A 23305-nucleotide genomic window follows, 5' to 3' on the forward strand; every position below is an offset into this window, starting at 1 on the left:
TACCCGGATCACTTTTTTTTCCTTTCTTAAAAATAGGAACTATATTAGCAATTCTCCAATCATTCGGTACTACTCCTGAGTTTACAGATTCATTAAAAATTCTTGCTAATGGGTTTGCAATTTCAGGTGCCAATTCCTTTAATATTCTTGGATGAAGATTATCTGGGCCCCCCCGATTCAGTCCCATTAAGCTGTTTGAGTTTCACTTCTACCTCAGATATGGTAATATCTACCTCCATATCCTCATTCCCATTTGTCATGCTATCATTATCCCTAAGATCCTCTTTAGCCTTATTAAAGACTGAAGCAAAGTATTTGTTTAGATATTGGGCCATGCCTAGATTATCTTTAACCTCCACTCCACCCTCAGTGTTTAGCGGCCCCACTTCTTCTTTCTTAGTTTTCTTCTTATTTATATGGCTATAGAACCTTTTACTATTGGTTTTAATTCCCTTTGCAAGGTCCAACTCTACTCGACTTTTAGCTTGTCTCATTTTATCCCTACATGTTCTGACCTCAATAAGGAAGCTTTCCTTGCTGATCCCTCCCATCTTCCACTCCCTGTATGCTTTCTGCTTCTTCTTAATCACCTCTCTAAGATGCTTGCTCATCCAGCTTGGTTTACAACTCCTGCCTATGAATTTTTCCCCCTTTCTTGGGATACAGGCTTCTGATAGCATCTGCAGCTTTGATTTAAAGTAATCCCAGGCCTCCTCTACCTTTAGATCCATAAATTCTTCAGTCCAATCCACTTCCCTAACTAATTTCCTTAATTTTTGAAAGTCAGCCCTTTTGAAAACAAAAACTCTAGTTGCCGATTTATTTTTGTTAATCCTTCCGTTCAGTTTGTATTGAGTTAACTCATGATCACTTGAGCCAAGATTATCCCCTACAACCATTTCTTCTATGAGGTCCTCGCTCCTCACCAAAATTAAATCTAAAATGGCATCCCCTCTAGTCGGTTCAGCAACTACTTGATGAAGGAATCCATCAGCTATCACATTTAGGAAAATCTGAGCCCTATTATTATTACTAGCACTGGTCCTCCAGTCTATATCTGGGAAGTTAAAGTCTCCCATGATCACACAGTTTCCATTAGTATTTACTTTATTAAAAACATTAAAAAGGGCTCTATCCATATCCAAATTAGATCCCAGAGGTCTATAGCACACCCCAAGCACTATCGTAGGAGAGGCTCTACTAGTTATCTTCCCCAATGTCATTTTTGCCCAGACGGACTGTCTTATCCATTGCATCGCTTCTTATTTCTTTACATTCATTCTACCTCATCATTGATATACAATGCTACTCCACCACCTTTACCTTTATTTCTGTCTTTCCTAAACAGCACATACCCTTCAATACCTGTAGTCCAGTCATGACTACTATTCCACCATGTTTCTGTTATCTCTATAATATCTGGTTTCACTTCCTGCACCAGTAGCTCTAGTTCCTCCATTTTGTTACCTAGGCTCCTCGCATTGGTGTACAAACATCTTAATTTTTGCTGTTTGGCCTCGCTCACATTTTGTACCCTATTAGGCACAGTCATTCTACAGCCAGTAGAGTCAAAAGTGCCCTTCATTGATTGCTCCAATAGAAATAATTTCAGCCAAGTGACTCAGGCTTTCTGGATCCATTTGGAGAAAGTTCTACAGATGGAGCACTTGTCAGGAAAGGAATCTTCTCCAAGGCAAAAGAGGTCTTTAGAATGACCATCATACAGGGGCATTGCTGCCTCATAGGAAGGACAGGACTTAAAGCCTGGAAACTGTGCCACAGCTATAAGGTTGATGCTTCAGTACTGAAGAGAGTCATATTTTCTAAAACGCTATTTCTATTATTTTGCCAATGGGCTAAATAAAGTGAAATGTTAAGAACTAAACTGCTTCTAACTAACAGAAAAGTGCTAAAGGGTAGCAGGTGGACACAAATTCTGTCTCACTGCCACAGGTGATGAGAAGAAACAGAGGCATTAGGGCCCATTCCATGCTTTATGCCCTCAGGATCGTGGGGAGACACATACTCCTAGAATGGCATCCATGTGTACAAGTATTTGAAGAACAGTAGTTCTCAGCATTGAACATATGGAAAAAGACAGAGGAAAGATCCTCCCAGTTTTGGACAATAGGCAAGATTCATCAGGATGACTATGACCAATTGACTTTGAGATGCCAGCAAGCCATCCAAGAGGAGATATTGCAGTGGCAGATGGAGCTACTCTAACGGTCATAGAGTAAAAAGGTGTACTGCCAACAGAACAGATCAGTATAGAGTGGATAACAGAACCCAAGGGACCAAATAATATTTCCTAAATAGTACAGAGGTAAAAGAAGGGGGGAAAGAATGGTCAACTGTCAATGGAAGGGAAAAGACCTATGCAATATGAATATAAACTTGTTCAGTGACCAAGAGCTATTTAGAGATTTGTACCATGGACAGAAAAAATGCAAGAATGTGTTATATATAAACTTGATGCAGTTCCCAGGTTTCACGTATGTTTATTAGATATGGCTCTCGCTTGTTTTGTACATTTACTGACTGAAACTTCTAAATTTATAACTAATGCCAATTGGTTAGACTCAGGGCCATGAAACTTTAGGTTCCAGTCAAGAAGGGTGGCAGGGGAAGGGAAAAGTGCTTATAAGTCCTTTGTCTGAAGGAGCTGTAGTTCCATGTACACAATACATGGTCACTGCCAAATGACTGAACACCAAAGTCAATGGACTTAATTTAGCAAATCAAAAATAGCCACTGGAAGAACACATGTTCCCTGCCATGTTTTGATACAAGGTTGTTTCTAAAATGTCTCACTGATTTCTGGAATGTTTTCCCATTGCTTTCTTTCTTCACTGCTGGTCCTTGACAATCTAGCACTCTATCCTCCAGGAAGAATTCTAAAAAGCTGATTTGAAGTCAGTCCCAATGTGCACAGGAGTCTTATAGCAAATATTATGGGTTACTTCCTAAAAGTGTTCTCTAGGCTTCACCAACCTCAACTATTTTTTCCCAGTTGGCAGGCTGTTAAAATGCTGCCACTAAACCACAGGAATGAAAGCCTTAGTGTCATCTATCCAAGCGCAATCACTGTTCTTAAATATTGCCTTGCCCCATTCCTATCCCTGTCTGCTGTAATAAATAGGAGAGTGCACAAATTTGCACTGATCTACTTTGATACAACTTAGAGAAATATCACTAGTGCCAACTGGGGTTTAAGCTCAAGTGGCCCTGCCTTCCCACATGGCTTTGAGATACAACATGGGCTGCAGCTCCCCATAGATTTCGAAGGGAGACAGACATGACCAGGATAGAATGGATATCATTAACAATATATTTTAGGGCCTACTTGTAAAGAATGTTATCACTGTGTGGCTATAGTCAGAAGAATGACTGTAAATGGATCAGACTCCATAATGAGCCCCTCTCATTGACTCTGTATCCAATTTGCTCAATTTACAAGACAAAAAATCCCAGTTAACAGCCAGTGCAAGTGACATGGGATCTAAAAATCCTACTGTATCTTATATTACCAGGGAAAGATTCTAAATTGTAACTCATTTGGCACTTGTAATGAGGTGTAAGATATAATAGAATTCCTCTCTCCCCCCAAAAACCATATCAGCTCTGTAGTAAAAAATTGGCTTGTCCTCTCTAAAGCAAGCAGACATAACTCAAAGACAGAGATAGGACCAAATGCAGCTCAGTTACCAGAGTATAAAGCTGGAGTAACTATTGTCTTTTGAGTTAGGACAGTAGTGTCTCCCTCCTCCCTGTCCCAACTGGATGGTTTAATTCTATAATGCAGCGTTAAAAAAAAATAAAGCCCACAAGTGATTCCCCATAATGATTTTAAATAAAGGTCTCTGTCAAAGGGGCGATGGTGGGTTAACTCTTCAGAAGCTGCCCATTGTAAAAATCTGTGCATGCCTGCGACGTTGGTATGCACAGCTAATTTTGAATGGATTTCTAAAAAAAAGCGCCACTACACACACTCCCCAGCTCCACTCCTGGCAAAGAATTTTCCCAATCTCTTATTCTGAAGTGCTGCCACTCACCTATGTGCAAAGAAATGAAGAGCCAACTCTTGCTGTAAGACCATTCTGGCTCCTGGTTAGAATATTTCCAGAGGGACTGTTTTGGTGGCTGCAAGAGAACCTCCTACCATTTCTTCCTCATCTAGGGTGACCAGGTGTCTGGTATTTGACTAGAACACCCAGTCGAAAAGGGACCCTGGCGGCTCCGGTCAGCACAGCCAACTGGGCTGTTAAAGGTCCAGTCGGTGGTGCTCTGGCAGGCTAGTCCCTACCTGTCCCGGTTCCACGCTGCACCCTGGAAGCGGCCAGCAGGTCCAGCTCCTAGGCGGGAAGGCCATGGGGCTTCGTGCGCTGCCCCCGCCAGGAGCCATTGGCTGGGAGCTGATGGGGCGGTTCCTGCAGCACGCAGAGCCTCTTGTCCACCCACCTTTTCTAGCATCTGATCTGCTGGCTGCTTCTGGGGCATGCGCAACACAGTGTCAGGACAGGCAAGCTGCCTGTCTTAGCCCATCCCCCTCCCGCCGCTGATCAGGAGCCGCCCTAGGTAAGGCCACGCCACAACCCCGAGCCCCAACCGCCTGCCCTTAGACTCCTCTTGCACCCCAACCCCCTGCCGCAGCCCTGAGCCCCCCGCCACTGCATCCCAAAGCCCTCATCCCCGGGCCCAGCCCAGAGCCCACCACCCCAGCCCAGAGCCCTCACACACCCTCGCACCCAAACCCCTGCCCCAGCCTTGAGCACCTCCCCACAAGCTGAATCCCCCTTCTTCACCTCAAACCCCCTCATCCTTGGCCCCAGTCAGAGCCTGCAAACCCCAGCCCAGAGCCTAACCCCCTCCTACACCCGAAGCCCCTGCCCCAGCCCAGTGAAAGTGAGTGAGGGTTGGGGAGAGCGAGCCACCTGGACACTAACAATGAAAGACTATTCCATGGAAACCTTACAGAATCACAGAGGTTAGATGTAGAAAAGACCTGTGGTGTCTTCTAATTCACTGCCCAGCTGCCAGTGCAGGACTGTAACACATTTGCTTGTTTCATGTCCATCTAGTTAGTTTTAACTAGAAAGAGGAGGCCTGTGGATCACTTCACCATGCCACAAGTTACACATTTCTACAAAACTATAAAACAGCTGCACCTGAACAGCTGGAGCTTTGTGACTACGTAAGAAAGAAAGATGTGTCCAACAGGCTAAGTCGCCTCTCAATTACAACAGTTTCATATTGGTACAACACCGTTGTTTTCGATGGAGTTACTCATTGGCATCAGTATAGCATGAAACATAGATGAACATGATTGTGGGGGAAGAGTCAAGATAGCTTTTGTAAAGGGAAATCATGCCTCCCCAATCTATCAGAATTCTTTGAGGGGGTCAACAAACGTGTGGAAAAGGGTGAGCCAGCAGATATACCACACTGGGACTTTTCAGAAGGACTTTAACAAAGTCCCTCACCAAAGACTCTTAAGCAAAGTAAGCAGTCGTGGGATAAGAGAGAAGATCCTCTCACAGATCAGTAACTGGTTAAAAGACAGGAAACAAAGTGTAGGAATAAAAGGTTAGTTTTCACAATGGAGATAGATAAATAACAGGGTCCCCCAAAGTTCTGTCCTGGGACTTGTGCTGTTCAACATATTCATAAATGAGCTGGAAAAAGGAGTAAACAGTGAGGTGGCAAAATTTGCAGACAATACACAATTACTCAAGATAGTTAAGTCCAAAACAGGCAGCAAACAGTTACTATACAAAGAGATCTCTCAAAACTGGGTGACTAGGCAACAAAACGGCCTGTGAAAATTATATTGATAAATGCAAAGTAAAGCACACTGGAAAACATAATTCTAACTACACATACAAAATTATGGGATCTAAATTAGCTGTTATCACTGAAGAAAGATCTTGGAGTCATGGTGGATAGTTCTCTGAAAACATTGCTCAGTGTGAAGTAGCAGTCAAACAGAATGTTAGGAACCATTAGGAAAAGGATAGATAATAAGACAATAAATATCCTAATGCTACTATATAAATTCATGGTATGCCCACACCATGAATACTGCACAGTTGTAACGGGTTCGGTCACAGAAACCCCCTTGGGACTGCCACCTGATGTAGTGAGACTACCTCTGAGCCAGTTTTCCCTGCCAGCGTGGGACTCCAGTACCCTGTCTTGTTGAGCCAGACACACCAGTCTGCTCCAACACAGACCCAGGGTCTGAACCATGTGCCCCAAAGCTGCAGACTTAACTGAAAACAGCTTAAGAAGTGTTCCTGTCTCTAGCACCCAGACACCCAGTTCCCAATGGGATGCAAACACCAAATGAATCTGTTTTACTCTGTATAAAGCTTATACAGGGTAAACTCATAAATTGTCCGTCCTCTATAACACTGATAGAGAGATATGCACAGCTGTTTGCTCCCACAGGTATTAATACAGCCACCTAGGTTAATTAATAAGCAAAAAGTGATTTTTATTAAGTATAAAAAGTAGGATTTAAGTGGTTCCAAGTAATAACAGACAGAACAAAGTAAGTTACCAAGCAAAATAAAACAAAAACACGCAAGTCTAAGCCTAATACATTAAGAAACTGATTACAGATAAAATCTCACCCTCAGATACGTTCCAATACACTTCTTTCACAGACTGCACTCCTTCCTAGTCTGGGCCCAATCCTTTCCCCGATACAGTCCTTGTTTCAGCTAAGGTGGTAGCTAGAAGATTTTTCATGACTGCCCACTTTGTTCTGTTCCACCCTCTTATCTAGCTTTGGCACAAGGCGGGAATCTTTTGTCTCTCTGGGTCCCCATCCCTCCTTCTAAATGGAAAAGCACCAGGTTTAAGATGGATTCCAGTACCAGGTGACATGGTCACATGTCCTGGGAGACCCCAAGCCTTCATTTTTCCTGGCCTGACTCACAGGAAGGCTTGCAAGTAAATAAATCTATTTACAACCAATTGTCCTAGTTGATGGTAGCCATCAAGATTCCAAACCATCATTAATGGCCCACACTTTGCATAATTACAATAGGACCTCAGAGTTATATTTCGTATTTCTAGTTTCAGATACAAGAATGATACATTTATACAAAATTGGACGACCACACTCAGTGGATTATAAGCTTTGTAATGATACCTTACAAGAAACCTTTTGCATGAAGCATATTCCAGTTACATTATATTCACACTTATTAGCATATTTTCATAAAATCATATGGAGTGCAATGTCAACAGTTACGGTCACCCCATTTCAAAAGAGATATATTAGAATTGGAAAAGGTACAGAGAAGGTCAACAAAAATGATTAAGGATATGGAACAGCTTCTGTATGAGGAGAGATTAAAAAGACTGGGAATTTTCAGCTTGGAAAAGAGATGACTAAGGCAGGGACTTAATGGGACGAAATCGGGGGGCCCAGATAATCTTCATCCAAGAATATTAAAGGAATTGGCACCTGAAATTGCAAGCCCATTAGCAAGAATTTTTAATGAATCTGTAAACTCAGGAATAGTACCGAATGATTGGAGAATTGCTAATATAGTTCCTATTTTTAAGAAAGGAAAAAAAAGTGATCCGGGTAACTAAAGGCCAGTTAGTTTGACATCTGTAGTATGCAAGGTCCTGGAAAAAATTTTGAAGGAGAAATTAGTTAAGGACATTGAAGTCAATGGTAAATGGGACAAAATACAACATGGTTGTACAAAAGGTAGATCATGCCAAACCAACCTAATCTCCTTTTATGAAAAAGTAACAGATTTTTTAGATAAAGGAAATGCAGTGGATCTAATTTACCTAGATTTCAGTAAGGCATTTGATACCGTGCCGCATGGGGAATTATTAGTTAAATTGGAGAAGATGGGGATCAATATGAACATCAAAAGGTGGATAAGGAATTGGTTAAAGGGGAGACTGCAACGGGTCCTACTGAAAGGCGAACTGTCAGGTTGGAGGGAGGTTACCAGTGGAGTTCCTCAGGGATCGGTTTTGGGACCAATCTTATTTAATCTTTTTATTACTGACCTTGGCACAAGTGGGAGTGTGCTAATAAAGTTTGCAGATAATACAAAGCTGGGAGGTATTGCCAATTCGGAGAAGGATCAGGATATTATACAGGAGGATCTGGATGACCTTGTAAACTGGAGTAATAGTAATAAGATGAAATTTAATAGTGAGAAGTGTAAGGTTATGCATTTAGGGATTAATAACAAGAATTTTAGTTATAAGTTGGGGACGCATCAATTAGAAGTAACGGAAGAGGAGAAGGACCTTGGAGTATTGGTTGATCATAGGATGACTATGAGCTGCCAATGTGATATGGCTGTGAAAAAAAGCTAATGCGGTTTTGGGATGCATCAGGAGAGGCATTTCCAGTAGGGATAAGGAGGTTTTAGTACCGTTATACAAGGCACTGGTGAGACCTCACCTAGAATACTGTGTGCAGTTCTGGTCTCCCATGTTTAAAAAGGATGAATTCAAACTGGAGCAGGTACAGAGAAGGGCTACTAGGATGATCCGAGGAATGGAAAACTTGTCTTATGAAAGGAGACTTAAGGAGCTTGGCTTGTTTAGCCTAACTAAAAGAAGGTTGAGGGGAGATATGATTGCTCTCTATAAATATATCAGAGGGATAAATATAGGAGAGGGAGAGGAATTATTTCAGCTCAGCACCAATGTGGACACAAGAACAAATGGGTATAAACTGGCCACCAGGAAGTTTAGACTTGAAATCAGACGAAGGTTTTTAACCATCAGAGGAGTGAAGTTTTGGAATAGCCTTCCAAGGGAAGCAGTGGGGGCAAAAGATCTATCTGGTTTTAAGATTCGACTCGATAAGTTTATGGAGGAGATGGTATGATGGGATAATGGGATTTTGGTAAGTAATTGATCTTTAAATATTCAGGGTAAATAGGCCAAATCCCCTGAGATGGGATATTAGATGGATGGGATCTGATTTACTATAGAAAATTCTTTCCTGGGTATCTGGCTGGTGAATCTTGCCCATGTGCTCAGGGTTTAGCTGATTGCCATATTTGGGGTCGGGAAGGAATTTTCCTCCAGGGCAGATTGGAGAGGCCCTGGAGGTTTTTTTGCCTTCCTCTGTAGCATGGGGCATGGTTGACTGGAGGGAGGCTTCTCTGCTCCTTCAAGTTTTGAACCATGATTTAAGGACTTCAATAGCTCAGACATGGGTGAGGTTTTTCATAGGAGTGGGTGGGTGACGTTCTGTGGCCTGCGCTGTGCAGGAGTCGGACTAGATGATCAGAATGGTCCCTTCTGACCTTAGTATCTATGAATCTATAAATCGAGATTACTTTTGAACCATGTCCCGATGATATTTTTTTTATGGTAAGTGATGGGGTTGATTCTGGGGCCACACACCACAAAAAGGAAGAAGAGATTCTTCCTGATCTCCTCTTCAAAGGCCACAAATTGCTTTAAATGTTTACCTTTTGACTGCCAAGGTTGTACAGGGGAGCTAAATCTTGACGGCTTCCAGATATCTGAAATGGTTGAAGTGAAAACATACATTAGTTTCTGCAAAATGTTAAGTACCTCTAATAAATGTGTCTTGAAAATACATAAGAGCAGGAAAGATGGTCTTGCAGTTATAGCACAAAACTGAGTTTAGGGTGAAATGCTGTCCCCACCGAAGTTTATGGCAGAACTTCTACTGATTGGACCCTTAGGTTCTATCCCTAGCTCTGCCACAGATTTCCTGTGTGATCTTGGTCAAGCCAAAAATCTCTGTCTCAGTTCCTTCAGGTGTTAAACAGAAAATATAATTTCTACAGAAAATATGTATGAGGCTTAATTCATTACTACTGGAATTTATAACGTGCCTTGAGATATTCAGACAAAAAGAGTTGTAAGCACAAAATATTAACTTGATAATTGGATGAAATACCTTTGTTTCAAAAAAGAGTAGTGTGTACAGAAGTACATTTCACATGGCTATTTTTACATGGTCTGGATAGGTATGGGTGTTTAGAATGCTAGCCTATGTGATCAGGATATGGAAATGTGTGGGTTTTGTCTCTGCTCAGGAATTCACATGCTGGCTTATCTCCCCCACCACCAAGGAAGGGTGCAATTGGGGGATGAGACCAGAGTCAACTCATCGTCTTATTCTCCCACCTGGACAGCTTAGGGCCCTGTGTGTTGTATGGTCTGCCCTCCTCATGGAGCTATCGATGCAACTGTGGCATACTTACCGGATTGACGTTGGGAGAGCTCAGACTCCTCTTGTTAAGTTTTCCTTTCCCCGTTAACTGCTCTTTCACTGCAACTTCCTGCAGACCAGTCAAGACATCAGGACAGAAACACTTTACAAGCATCTACACTGTGATCGAAGTGTGGTTTTGCATATACATGAAAATATTTCAACACAGCCCTAATGCACCATAGAAGAAAGGAGACTTCACAATTTAATCTTTAATGTCTCATATAGTATGCTGATAGTAGGAAGTTTACAGGGAGTGGGCAAGTTTGGTCCACTATTAACTGTTTGCTCAGTGGTATGGCTAGAATTTTACATAATCTTTAGAAGGCCATTGAGCATCTATAGCCCTGAATCTATGAGAGGGCTATATCTCTAACAGACGTGAACAGTGAGACTCCTTTTCCTAGCTGAGATCCTATTTTAAAGTAATTATAAAGTAAACTTGCTTTCAATACTTAAGAGTGTAGCACACTTTATTGTTAATTTATAGGGGGCAAGCACATGTTCAGATTTGTTTCTGAACTTTCTCTCTCTTGCTTGCATAATTTATACCCAGAAATACAATTTTCCATAAATGTGTCCCTCTCCTGTGTTTTTCCTGGTAAACGGATCAAGTTACAATACTTACGATTAACCTAATCAATGTCTCGCTTATTGATAGAACAGGCTTGGTTACTCCAATGGATAGCATGTACAAGATGACACAAGGTTTGCTAATGACGTCAGAAAACTTGCTTTCTGAAACTCTGGGTTTAGTTTTAAAGCCAACTCCACACACAACTATCTTTTTTGAAATACAATTCTGGCAGTGCACATTGTGTTTCAAAACACACACAGAGAAACCCAGAATGGACAGTGCCACTGATATTAAGCCTTCAATCCTACCTGTACTGCATACAATTTAGAAGGAGTAACAACTACGTGAAAGATCTACCATCATGCACTTGCTTCCTTCGAAGTCTGTGTCAGGACACTCTAAAGAGCTGAGGCATATACTGAAGAGGCCCTCTTGTTTATTAAGCCATTGCATACACTGATAAAAAGATTTCTATCACAACAGTGTTCTCAGTCAATATATTTACTGATGTCAACTCTGGCATTGGGGGGGAAAAAAAAAAAAAAAAGACACCTGGCGAAGACGATCCAGGGTGAGAATGTTCTCCACTGCCAGCACACTCCGCAGGTACTTTTCAATATAGGCTTCTGAGTCAGCTGAAACTGCGTTTTCAACATTAGCTGCCATCCTTGCTAGTGCTTCCCGCTCCTCAGCTCCCTGAGCATCCTGGGAAGAAGAAAAGAAAGAATGCCTTGTTTAAAGGAAATATTTCCAATTAAAAACCCCCCAAAATACAGCCAACCAACCAAAAAACAACACATCTTTCCTGTACAGACCATAGGAAAGCTTTGAAAAAATGGATAATGTTGATTCAACATTGAATCTTCTCCTAAATTAGATAAGAAATTAATCTACTTCTGCAGTACATGCAGGAATCCCCAACAAAGACTTTTTAGGAGCTCCTGCAGCATAGAAGCTAGATGGGTGCTTCTATTGTTTTTGATGAGTCTAACCCTTCAGCTGTAAAGGCTGGTTATGGTTCTCTTTCCTTGTCAGCAATGTTTCATGGGGAGATATCACCATCAAGCAATGTAAATACTATTCTTGGGGGTATTTTGCGCCACTGCGCCAGCGCAGCATTAACGTCTCCCATAGATTCCCTTCCCCAGAATAATTGATGCTGACGGGGACTCGAGGAGGTGAAGGGAAGCCACAAGAGGGGTCATGCTGCAATTATACCTTTCACTCGCCAGGGGCTAATGTGGCATCAGAAGAGGGTAGCTGGCTCACATGCTGGAGGAGCCAGCTTTGGAGAGGGAGGGGGCAGAGGCCAGGTGAGAAGGCATGGGATAGGGGAGGAACAGAGCAGGGCACCCAGAGCTGCTGGGGGAGGGGAGGGGTCACACAGACTGGAGTTCAGAAGGGCTAGTTGGAGGGGAGGGGTATGGCAAACTGGGGTGGGGACATGGGAGGTAGTTGGGTGACAACACTGAGTGGGAGTGGGGGGTGCAGGGCCACATGGGGACGAGAGGATGGGGAGTGCACTGCCACATGGGGATGGGGCAGCCATGCCTGGCTGAGCGAGGGTGCAGGGCCACATGGGGATAGGAAAAAGTTGGGGTGCTGGGCCAAATGGGGACTGGGACAGATGTGCCTGATTAAATGGGAGAGGTTGAGATCAGCCAGGGTCTGCATGGGAAAAGCTCCCCAACTCCCTAACAATCCCTCCCCCTCAAAAAACCTGTTGCATACTTCTCCCACCCACACCTCACAACCCTCCAGGTTCACTCCCAGGCTCCCTCCCAGCAATTACTTCCCTCTCTCTCAGCTCCTCCATTACCCATGACTCTCCCAAGCCTTTGCTCTGCTTCTGAGGGGTGTGGAAAATACGGTTCTGTACTGTAGTTTAAATGAATTATTACTCAAAGTTCTGTATTAATATGCCTAGTAAGGAATCTATTTGTCAAACATTTCCTTAATCTTTTTTATATTCTGTACTGTTACAGACCTACTTGCTGACAGGTATTTTGAAATAAATTACCAAAATAATTGAAACTGGAATGATTATATTGTGTTATTTTGCCAAGTAAAATATGCAGAATTTTTATATATTATGCGCAGAATTCCCCCAGGAGTAAAATGTCTGTTTTCAGATATTTTATAGCACTAAAGTCAGCCACATTTGGGTCTTTGCCTGCTCTCTACAACATACTAAGCTATTATATGAAGGGAAATAAAACTAAGAAAGTTAACAAAACAGAGACTACAGCTTCAGACGCACTTCGGGTGGGAGGTGTGTCTGTCTCTCGCAGTGCTTTCTTGGAGGCTGTTATTGGGTATCTGTTTTGACCGAACAAAGGCAAGAGTGGAGGCAATGAAGGAAAGTAGGATGAGGCTCAGTGCTTGAAGGGTTAAAGCAAGGCATTATTTATTAAGGGACAGCTTCCACTTGAAATTTAGATTCTATTTAAAAAAAAAAATTAAAAGTAGCTAGGTACTAAACCTGCTCCTGAGTCCCAGGACAAGGTTTCTTAAAATATTTCTCTTCCCCATTACTGTATGAAAGACCCACACAAATGACAAGGGAAAAATGACTAAACAGGGTAAACAATGCAGACTGCTGCAAAGTGCACAACGTGGAAAAAAACAGTTTATCTAATCTCTGTCTGTTCTAGGAATCTTATTTATTACTTGTAGCAACTATAGGCAACGAATATTCAACCAGATGTGAGATTTCAAGAAGTCGGTGTCCCTTTGACAGTTTCAGATATTTTCAATTCTTAGTTATTCACCTCTGGAATATTAGAGACTATCTCAAAGGTGACACCACAGCCAGGAATGGAACTTCGGTGAGACATTCTTCTCAGGAAGCTCTGTGCAAAACCCTATAGAGGAAGAAGGAAAGGGGAAAAAACGGTTGTTTCAGTTTAAAAAAAAAAAGTGTTTTAAAATAACATTTTCAACAAAAGCAAATGTTTGTATATGGCAAACAACAGAACAGACAAAACAAGCAGGCAGCATTCAAAGGACTTTAGTCCAAATAAAGACAAAATCAGTTACTTCTGTCTTCATTACGGATGTAAAAAGGGGATTATCTTTCTACACAGCAAGGTAACCTCTTAACTAGAAAACAAAGGATTGACTGGTTCAAGATGTTTTTTTTTTTTTTTGGGGAGAGCCCAGGGTGACTTTTCTTGAATATTGACAAGTACAGACATTAAATTCTTGACCAAAGAGATCGTTATGAAGAATGATTTAAGAGAGCATGGTCATTGTTTATGCTGACTTGGCACAGCGCAGGGTTAAGAACTGGATTCTTGAATTAATGCAGAGATGAGTCATTGAAAGATGCTGCCGAGTCTGAACAGCCTGGAAAGATTAACACTGGGGATTAAAAAAACCTAGTGAGAAGGCTGAATTTTTGTGATGGCAAATAGACTCAGCTTTCAGATGAAATCGGGCATTGTTGGAAACTCAATACAATCTTTATGATAAATGGAGCCTGCAAATGATTTCTGTGAAATGGGTTCCCCCCCAGTTCTAGATAATGGAAAATTTGCCTCACTGTTTCCTTTCTGGGAATGACTTCACACCTAGTCAGACATCTAGGCGCTGTGCCTCTCTTCCTCCAAATACTATCAGCAGCTCAGTTGTGTCCACAGGGCTGTGCCTGGAGCTTGGCCATACCCCTTCTGGCCTCGCTTCAGACTCTGCCTCCTGTAGTGCCAACAGAGGAGCAGCTCAGCACCCCCACCTTATCTGATACTGTCGCTGGCATGGAAAGCCAAATTTTGGGGCAGTGTTGAGCAGAATTCTCCCTCCTCCCACCATCTTCATCAAGGAATGAAGATTTTCAGGGATCATTCCCTCAATGGGACCATTCATTGAGTTCCTGCCTTCCACTTATTCCTCCTCCCGCACCTTCCATCATGGCAGAACAGGCCAAATGGAGAAAATAAAAGGTCAAGAGGGACTTTCGTTCTGAGAAGCCACAGACAGCAACGTGTGCCACAACTGCTGCTAGCATACCCCTAAAATGTCTCAGACTGGGAGAGAGGTCAGTATCCAGAAACAGATGCAGTCAGCGTTACTGACGGGGAAAACATAATGCAGGGTTTCACTTAGGATACATAGGCAAATTAGAGGAATTTCACTAATCTACAAAACACAAGCTCCTGGCCCTGAGGAAACACCTACTAAACTCTCTCCAATGTTAAATGATTGGGATTAGAGAGACTATTCACCATATTAATACTAATGATATTGAAACAACAATTCTCTCCAGTATTTAGCGGCATCATACAAAAGCCATGAGAAAAAAAAAATCAAATAATCTTCCAAGACACTGAAGTTATCACACAGACTACTAGCAACTTGAAGCATCTAGTTATTCCTACACAGGACAGAGCAAATCGGTGTTAAGTAAACACAAGGAATCAAAATAACAGCTGGTTATTGCTATTTCTGATGCTTCTTTATGACAGTGTACCAAAGTAAAGAACTGAAGCTGCTGAGGACGGGTGAAATGCAGTATCCCACCTTCTTGATTCTCCAAGTCTAGTCCCCAGCAGGACTTGTGAGGAAGAGGAACTGAACTGATTAATGTATACATTATTTTGGTATTTTCAAAGCTTCTACAAAATGGACCCAGATCACTTCAACATGTCAAACACATGTATCCAGCCAAAGAAAAACTACATCAAGAGAAGAACTGGACACTTTTCTTTTTGTTCTATAGATGCTTCTGGCTAAGAGTTAGTTAAAGACTCTTTTTAGAAGGCCACTGTTAATTTCATTTTTCTTCAAGGGACACTTGTCATGGCTCAGAATTACAAACACACAGTTTCCATAAAACATTTAAAAATACACACCTCCATCTCAACCCAATGTTGGCAACCTATCAAATCCACCAAAACAAGGCGCACACCAGTGTTAAAATGCTGCAGTGAGGTGAGGCACAGACTAGGAGTCTGAGCACAGGACTGGGGGCCAGGAATTACTGAACTCTGGTGTAGAGCAAGTCAAAAGCTCTTTGCCTCAGGTCTCTCATCACTTTGACAGGAGTCAAAACTCACTGGAGGGTTTTAAAAGATGTACCTGTCTCCCATAGACATTAACGCAGATACGTTTGCGTAGCACTAGCTGCATTTCTGCAGGATGGCTGAGCTGGACAGTTACTCTCACAATAAGGAAAACTCTTTCCTCTGTTGCTGTTCCTTTACTGAGCTGAATGCAGTTATGGACTGTGGAATCCCAGGAGGCTTCTACTTTCACCTGCAAAGGAGAGAAAGCATCTCCTCTAATACATACATTTTAACTCAAAAAATTTCTAGTTCACCTAGAACTGGTAAAAAACAAATGTCTGTTTTATAAGAGGTCATTTTACAATCAATATTAGTCTCCCAACAAAGATATTTGAGTTTTAAAATGGAGGTTACTTACCTGTAAGTGGGAATTCTTTGGGATCTGTGGTCCCTAGCTGTATTCCACATGTAAGTGTGCATGCACATCATGCACTTGAGTCTGTAAATTCCAACACGCAGTGTCCATTGGCTCACACATGTGCAGCAGTTCTCCTTATGCTCCAGACCCAGGGCATAAGAGGCAGTGTGGGCTGACACCTGTCCAGTTCTTCTTACTGTGAATCCAGTAGGATCCGAAGAAAAGGGGACTGAGGGGTGATAGGATGGAGGGGAATATAGATATGGACCACACATCTCAAAGAACATCCAGTTACAGGTAAATGACCTCCACTTCTTTGAGTGCTGGTCCCTACACTTGCTCCACACCTGGTTGACTGACTAGCAGAATTCAGACTGAGGAGGGTGCGAGGATGCTAGCAGCAAAGATGCTTGAATTACTGTAGTTTCCACTGTTGCATCTGCTTGAACTAGCGTACAAAATGTTTTGTTTCAGAGTAGCAGCCGTGTTAGTCTGTATTCGCAAAAAGAAAAGGAGTACTTGTGGCACCTTAGAGACTAACAAATTTATTTGAGCTTTTATCATAAGCTTTCGTGAGCGAGACATTGATTAGGTTAATCGTAAGTATTGTAACTTGATCCGTTTACCAGGAAAAACACAGGAGAGGGACACATTTATGGAAAATTGTATTTCTGGGTATAAATTATGCAAGCAAGAGAGAGAAAGTTCAGAAACAAATCTGAACATGTGCTTGCCCCCTATAAATTAACAATAAAGTGTGCTACACTCTTAAGTACTCTTAGCACACTCCCTGTACAATGCAACACAATAGTTTCAGGCAAAATAAAAAGGATACCTTGTTGAAATGAAACTATGGTGGAATTTTACATAGGCAGAAAGTAATTGTCCAAACTGGCATTTGGCCAGTACACAAGAATTAATGTCGCTACTCTTGTGCTGTTTTGAATGGAGTAGCTACAATGGGTGTTACCATACACACTGTAACCAGAGTGATCACTTAAGGTGAGCTACTACCATCAGGAGAGCGGGGGAAAGGGGGGTGAGGAGACCTTTTGTAGTGATAATCAAGGTGGGCCATTTCCAGCAGTTGACAAGAACGTCTGAGGAACAGTGGGGGGTGGAATAAACATGGGGAAATAGTTTTACTTTGTGTAATGACCCATCCACTCCCAGTCTCTATTCAAGCCTAAATTAATTGTATCCAGCTTGCAAATTAATTCCAATTCAGCAGTCTCTCATTGGAGTCTGTTTCTGAAGTTTTTTTTGTTGAAGTATTGCCACTTTTATGTCTGTAATCGAGTGACCAGAGAGAATGAAGTGTTCTCCGACTGGTTTTTGAATGTTTTAATTCTTGACGTCTGATTTGTGTCCATTTATTCTTTTACATAGAGACTGTCCAGTTTGACCAATGGACATGGCAGAGGGGCATTGCTGGCACATGATGGCATATATCACATTGGTAGATGCGCAGGTGAATGAGCCTCTGATAGTGTGGCTGATGAGATTAGGTCCTATGATGGTGTCCCCTGAATAGATATGTGGATACAGTTGGCAACGGGCTTTGTTGCAAGAATAGGTTCCTGGGTTAGTGGTTCTGTTGTGTAGTGTGTGGTTGCTGGTGAGTATTTGCTTCAGGTTGGGGGACTGTCTGTAAGCAAGGACTGGCCTGTCTCCCACGATCTGAGAAAGTGATGGGTCGTCCTTCAGGATAGGTTGTAGATCCTTGATGATGCGTTGGAGAGGTTTTAGTTGGGGGCTGAAGGTGATGGCTAGGGGCATTCTGTTATTTTTTTTTGTTGGGCCTGTCCTGTAGTAGGTGACTTCTGGGTACTCTTCTGGCTCTGTCAATCTCTTTCTTCACTGCAGCAGGTAGGTATTGTAGTTGTAAGAATGCTTGATAGAGATCTTGTAGATGTTTCATCTCCGTCTGAGGGGTGGGAGCAAATGCAGTTGTATCGTAGAGCTTGGCTGTAGACAATGGATCATGTGGTGTGATCTGGGTGAAAGCTGGAGGCATGTAGGTAGGAATAGCCATCAGTAGGTTTCCGGTATAGGGTGGTGTTTATGTGACCATAGCTTATTAGCACCATAGTGTCCAGGAAGTGGATCTCTTGTGTGGACTGGTCCAGGCTGAGGTTGATGGTGGGATGGAAATTGTTGAAATCATGGTGGAATTCCTCAAGGGCTTCTTTTCCATAGGTCCAGATGATGAAGATGTCATCAATGTAGCGCAAGTAGAGTAGGGGCATTAGGGGACGAGAACTGAGGAAGCCTTGTTCTAAGTCAGCCATAAAAACGTTGGCATACTGTGGGGCCATGCGGTAGCCATCGCAGTGCCGCTGATTTGAAGATATACATTGTCCCCAAATGTGAAATAGTTATGGTTGAGGACAAAGTCACAAAGTTCAGCCACTAGGTTAGCCATGACATTATTGGGGATACTGTTCCTGACGGCTTGTAGCCCATCTTTGTGTGGAATGTTGGTGTAGAGGGCTTCTACATCCATAAGCAGATTTAGCAGACTGCCCTCAGTTCCAGTAGATTGATGTGAAGTCTGGCCTTTTGTGGGGTCCAGGTACCTTTTACAGTGTGGTTGTTCATGTAAGCATTCCAACTCATAAGGGATGGATCCGTTAGAAAAGTGGCATTGGGGCAGGAGCACTGAAGGGGATTTCTACTTTCACTGGTTCTGGAGTCAACCACCAGGTAAGACAGGCAATGACCCTGGTCGGAATGGCCACTCTGGTGTTGATGTGATCCTCATTTGGTGAGTAGACTGACCAAAGATAACGCGGGTAGAGTTAAGTGGCATCAAGAGCAGTGAAGGATATCACCGGAGGTACTAAAGGTAGCCTTTAGTGGGTGGCTGAGAATAGGCAGAGATATGATAGCTGAAAATTGATGTCTTTGAAGCCTGATGTTTATGGTGGGATGTGGGTGGTATAATGTCTGTGGAGAGGTTGGCCTTGGCCTATACATCTGCCTCTGGTGTCTCTTCAAGGCTGGGGTGTAAATTCCCATGAGGAGTAGAGTTGACCGTGAGTCTTTCAGCAAGTGTAGGGACTCATCTGCTCTCCATTAAACAAATTTTGCCTGTCAAAAGGCAGATCCTGTAGAGTGTTCTGGACCTCTTTGGGGAGCCTTGAAGAGTGAAGCCAAGATTCACGCTTTACTACTATGTCAGTGGCCAAGCCTCTGAATGCAGAATCCACTGCATCCACTGGAACTAGAAGAAATGCCTTTGCCAACAACAACTTGCTGTCCTCTATCCAGGACTGAAATTCGGCTCCGTCCTCAGGGGGAAGCTTGTCCTTATAGTCGGCCAGCCTAGAGTAATTTTAAAATCATATTTTGCTAACAAGGCCTGACAGTTCATGGTATGAACCTTTTTTCCTCCAGAATGTCCAGCCTCTTTGAGTCCTTGTGAGCCGGAGTAGTCTTGAGATGTTGTAACTCTCTTTGTGGCTTAATGTACCACCAGGGATTTGGGTGCTGGGTGGGAGAAAAGACATACAGCTTCTTTAGCAGGAACAAAATAGAATCTCTCAGTCCTTTTAGGCATGGGGACTCATGAGATGGAGGTATGCCAGACCACTCTGGCTGGCTCCTTGATAGCACTCTCAGTTAATGAGGCTATCTTGCTTGGACCTGCAGCATACAGAATATCCAGGAGATGGTATTGGAAGTCATGGATCTCCTCCAGTGGTATCTGGAGGCCATTGGTTACCCTCTGCAGTAGCTCCTGGTATGCCTATGGTCGTCCAGTGGAGATGGTGAGGATGGAGTGACAGTTTCAGTTGGAGCTCGGATGAGATTCTCATTGGTGCCGGTAGATCCGAATCCATGACCACCTCCTCCTTGTACTGTGATAGATCTGGTGGGTGCCGAGGAGAGGTGTTGTATGACTCTTGGATGGATCTGGGGTGTCTGCCACAGAGATTCCATGGGCCCCAATAAAGCCAAAAGGAGGGATCAATCAGATGGCAGAGACCTCATAGCACCGGATAACATCCGTATCTCCTCGACTATTTATCAGGGCTCAGATCTCTAGGAGGAGATGGACTGGCTGGGGTGCCTGACTCATCTGAGTCTGTTAACTGCTCTCTCCTCATTGGTGAGGTGGAAAGTATATGAGGGTGGATGCTCCTGCCCATGGGTTAGAGAGGGGATGGTTCTTGTGGCACTAAAGCAGTTTTGTCCTCCAGTGAGGCAATTTCCCTTTGGAGGACTGGGCTGGAGAGAGGAGGCTGAGGGTAAGGGAGGAATATATCCTCTGGTGTCATGTAGGTGTCTGTATGGACACCTGGAATTTTGGGTGTTCCAGTGGTCGGGACCGATGGTTCTGACATGTCCCACGAAATTGTAGTTGGGTTGTCCTCTGAAGGGAGGGCTGGTATCAATGAAGAGTCAGTTCCAGCACTTCTGGATGGAACCAGCAGATGTCAGTCCTCATGTTTCAAAGCCAGAGCCAGTGACAGATCCTTTTTCTTGTACACTTTGACCTCCAAAATCCTGGATCTATAGGATCCACGAACGAAGGCTCACCCAGCCTAGATGGGCTTTGGGAGGGATATCTTATGGACACACCTGGACAGGGATCTGTCCTTGCAACTGTGAGAGTGCCCCCTACTCTTAAGGGAAGTTGTGGAAGAAGAGTCCTTGGGCTTAGCATTTGCAGACTCTGCTTCTAAGATTATGTCAGGGGCATTACTCATCTGATGGAGCCAATGTACAGCGTGTGTAGGTGTCTCTGTGGCCTGGATCAGAGTGAGGTCTCATCGCCTTCTTCATAAGGTGTTTCCTTAAGTGAAGATCATGAGCTTCACGTGGTTGCAGTGGAAACGAGCAACAGATGATGCACTTTGCTGGAATGTACATCTTACCCAAGCAATAGAGACAGTATTTGTGATCGGTGCTCATGGAGAAGGAGTGAGGGCAAGACAGTGCTTGAACCCTGAAGCTCTGGGCATAGACCCAGATCTCGGGGAGAGCATCTCTGGTATGGGGAAAGAACAAGCTACACTAACTAACTAAACTACTATAAAACTATTTACAGGCTACGAAAGAGAAAAGTTGGAGAAATCTGTGGACATAGGAATTCTGAGTCAGGGCATGCGATGGGTAAGAAGGAACTGGAAAGGTGTTGGTCAATACTTCCTCTTATGCCCTTGGTCTGGAGCAAAAGGAGAATTAATGCGCGTGTGCAGGCCAACCGACATTGCTTGTTAGAATTTATGGACTCAGGGACACGCGCACCCAAGTGTCGAACACACATAGGGACCAGCACCCAAAGAAGAACTGAGAATTCTTTAAACTCAAGGACATTTCCCTTTGAAAAAGAGCTACCAACCTCCCAGATTTTTGACTATACCTTTTAATAGGACAGGACCATTCCATTTTGCTCTTATGAAGACACTCCAGAAAGAGCAGAACTGATTACAATGTGAGTGTTTGAAAGACAAATTTCAGTATACTTCACTTAAAAACACCTCCCCCCCCTTTTTTTTTTTTTTTGCTTGACAGCTGAGAAATATTTTGCCTGAACAGTGGTAAAATAAAGAAATCCTATTAGGCTTGACGGGGGAAAAAGGAATTTCCCTGCTCATAAAATAAAATTATGGAAAGTTGATACTACGTATCTTCAAATAATTAGAAATATCACATGGTAGAACTCTCTTTGGGTTTCTTGTTTAGAGTGCATGCAGAAAATTTTTAATAATTTTAGAAGTCTGAGGAAATTCCCAGACAAAACAACTGTGTTAAGTTGGAGTTAAAGTTTAGAGTAAGTACCAGTAACTTGAAAAAAGGTTTAAAAAAAAAAATTACAGGAATGTTGCGATTATCGCAAAACCAAGCATTACAAAACCAGGAAATTCAGAGTTAAGGTTACACTGAAAATAAATCAAAACATGCTAAGATATGGAAATGCACCGTTAAGGCACCTAAACAACTACAACTCCACTTTAATGTAGTTTTTTGGGGGGAATATAATAAAATTCCATTCCTAGAGAACAATTCTAAAAACAATCAGCCTTAGAAAGTACAAGAGCTGTATACTTGATGTGTCAGTCTAGATGCACTCCTGTGATGTCTAGGTAAAAGTTTGCCTACACATGAAAGGTAATCCAGAATTAGATAAGGTATGAATTAAAAACAGATTAACTCCATGTGTGAATGCTTTTATTTTAGAATAAAAGAGTGCCTTGTTGTGAATTATCTTAATCCACTTTGGAAGTGGAATAGTTATTCTGGAATAACTCCCTGTGTAGACAAGCCCTGTTAAGAAGAGGTTAATAAGATAAGACTCCTGATCTTAAGCATTCTGGGCTGTGCTTTTGCTTACCTCACTCTCATGGTGTTTTACAATCTGCAATTCAAAGAATTCCTCTTCCTCTTCCCCAGTGAGAGTAGCATCCCATCCACCAGGTTCTGGGTCATCAAGATTATCTTGAGAGCTAAAGTCATCCGCTAGGAGCACAGAAGACTCAAAAATGTTAAAAGAAACAAGAACTGTACTCCATTCAAAACAGCACAAGAGTAGCGACATTAATTCTTGTGTACTGGCCAAATGCCAGTTTGGACAATTACTTTCTGCCTATGTAAAATTCCACCATAGTTTCATTTCAACAAGGTATCCTTTTTATTTTGCCTGAAACTATTGTGTTGCATTGTACAGGGAGTGTGCTTGTGCTTTGGAAGCCTTTGGTATGAAGTGTGCTATATGAGGTCCTTCATACCCTGGGACTTGTAGCAGTGTTCGAAATCATTACAGACTTGGTCACAGAACATCAGGTACTATATTTGCATCCACAGCTAATGTGGTTACAAATTGTGTCACACCCTTGTTTAGAACTTCAGTATAGGCTATCTAGGGCAAAGAAACTATAGCAGTTTCATCTGGAACAATTTAAAAAACAATGCGTTCCTTGTGCTAACAGCCAACATATGTTGGAAAACTGCTCTCAAACACATTTCTGGTCGAGCTATGTGTAGTCAGTCACCGACCTGTGGTCATGTGAGCAGGGCCTCAGTTTAGGTAGTCATTCTAGTACTTACCAGCGCCA

General features: G+C 42.7%; 1 protein-coding gene across 3 annotated transcripts in view; it reads right to left on the bottom strand.

Annotated features, from left to right (window-relative positions):
• The window catches only part of KIF13B (kinesin family member 13B), a 221803-nt gene that overhangs the window by 31260 nt on the left and 167238 nt on the right, over nt 1-23305 (bottom strand). For all 3 annotated transcript variants that reach the window (XM_038397207.2, XM_038397206.2, XM_043510083.1), the window contains 6 exons: nt 22585-22709; nt 15897-16073; nt 13592-13684; nt 11373-11525; nt 10236-10313; nt 9471-9524 (listed from right to left, as the gene is read on the bottom strand). In XM_038397207.2, coding sequence (XP_038253135.1) covers nt 9471-9524; nt 10236-10313; nt 11373-11525; nt 13592-13684; nt 15897-16073; nt 22585-22709 — 680 coding nt within the window. The remainder of the gene's footprint in view (nt 1-9470; nt 9525-10235; nt 10314-11372; nt 11526-13591; nt 13685-15896; nt 16074-22584; nt 22710-23305) is intronic.

This window comes from Dermochelys coriacea, chromosome 3, assembly GCF_009764565.3.
Source record: "Dermochelys coriacea isolate rDerCor1 chromosome 3, rDerCor1.pri.v4, whole genome shotgun sequence".
NCBI classification, from domain to species: Eukaryota; Metazoa; Chordata; order Testudines; family Dermochelyidae; genus Dermochelys; species Dermochelys coriacea.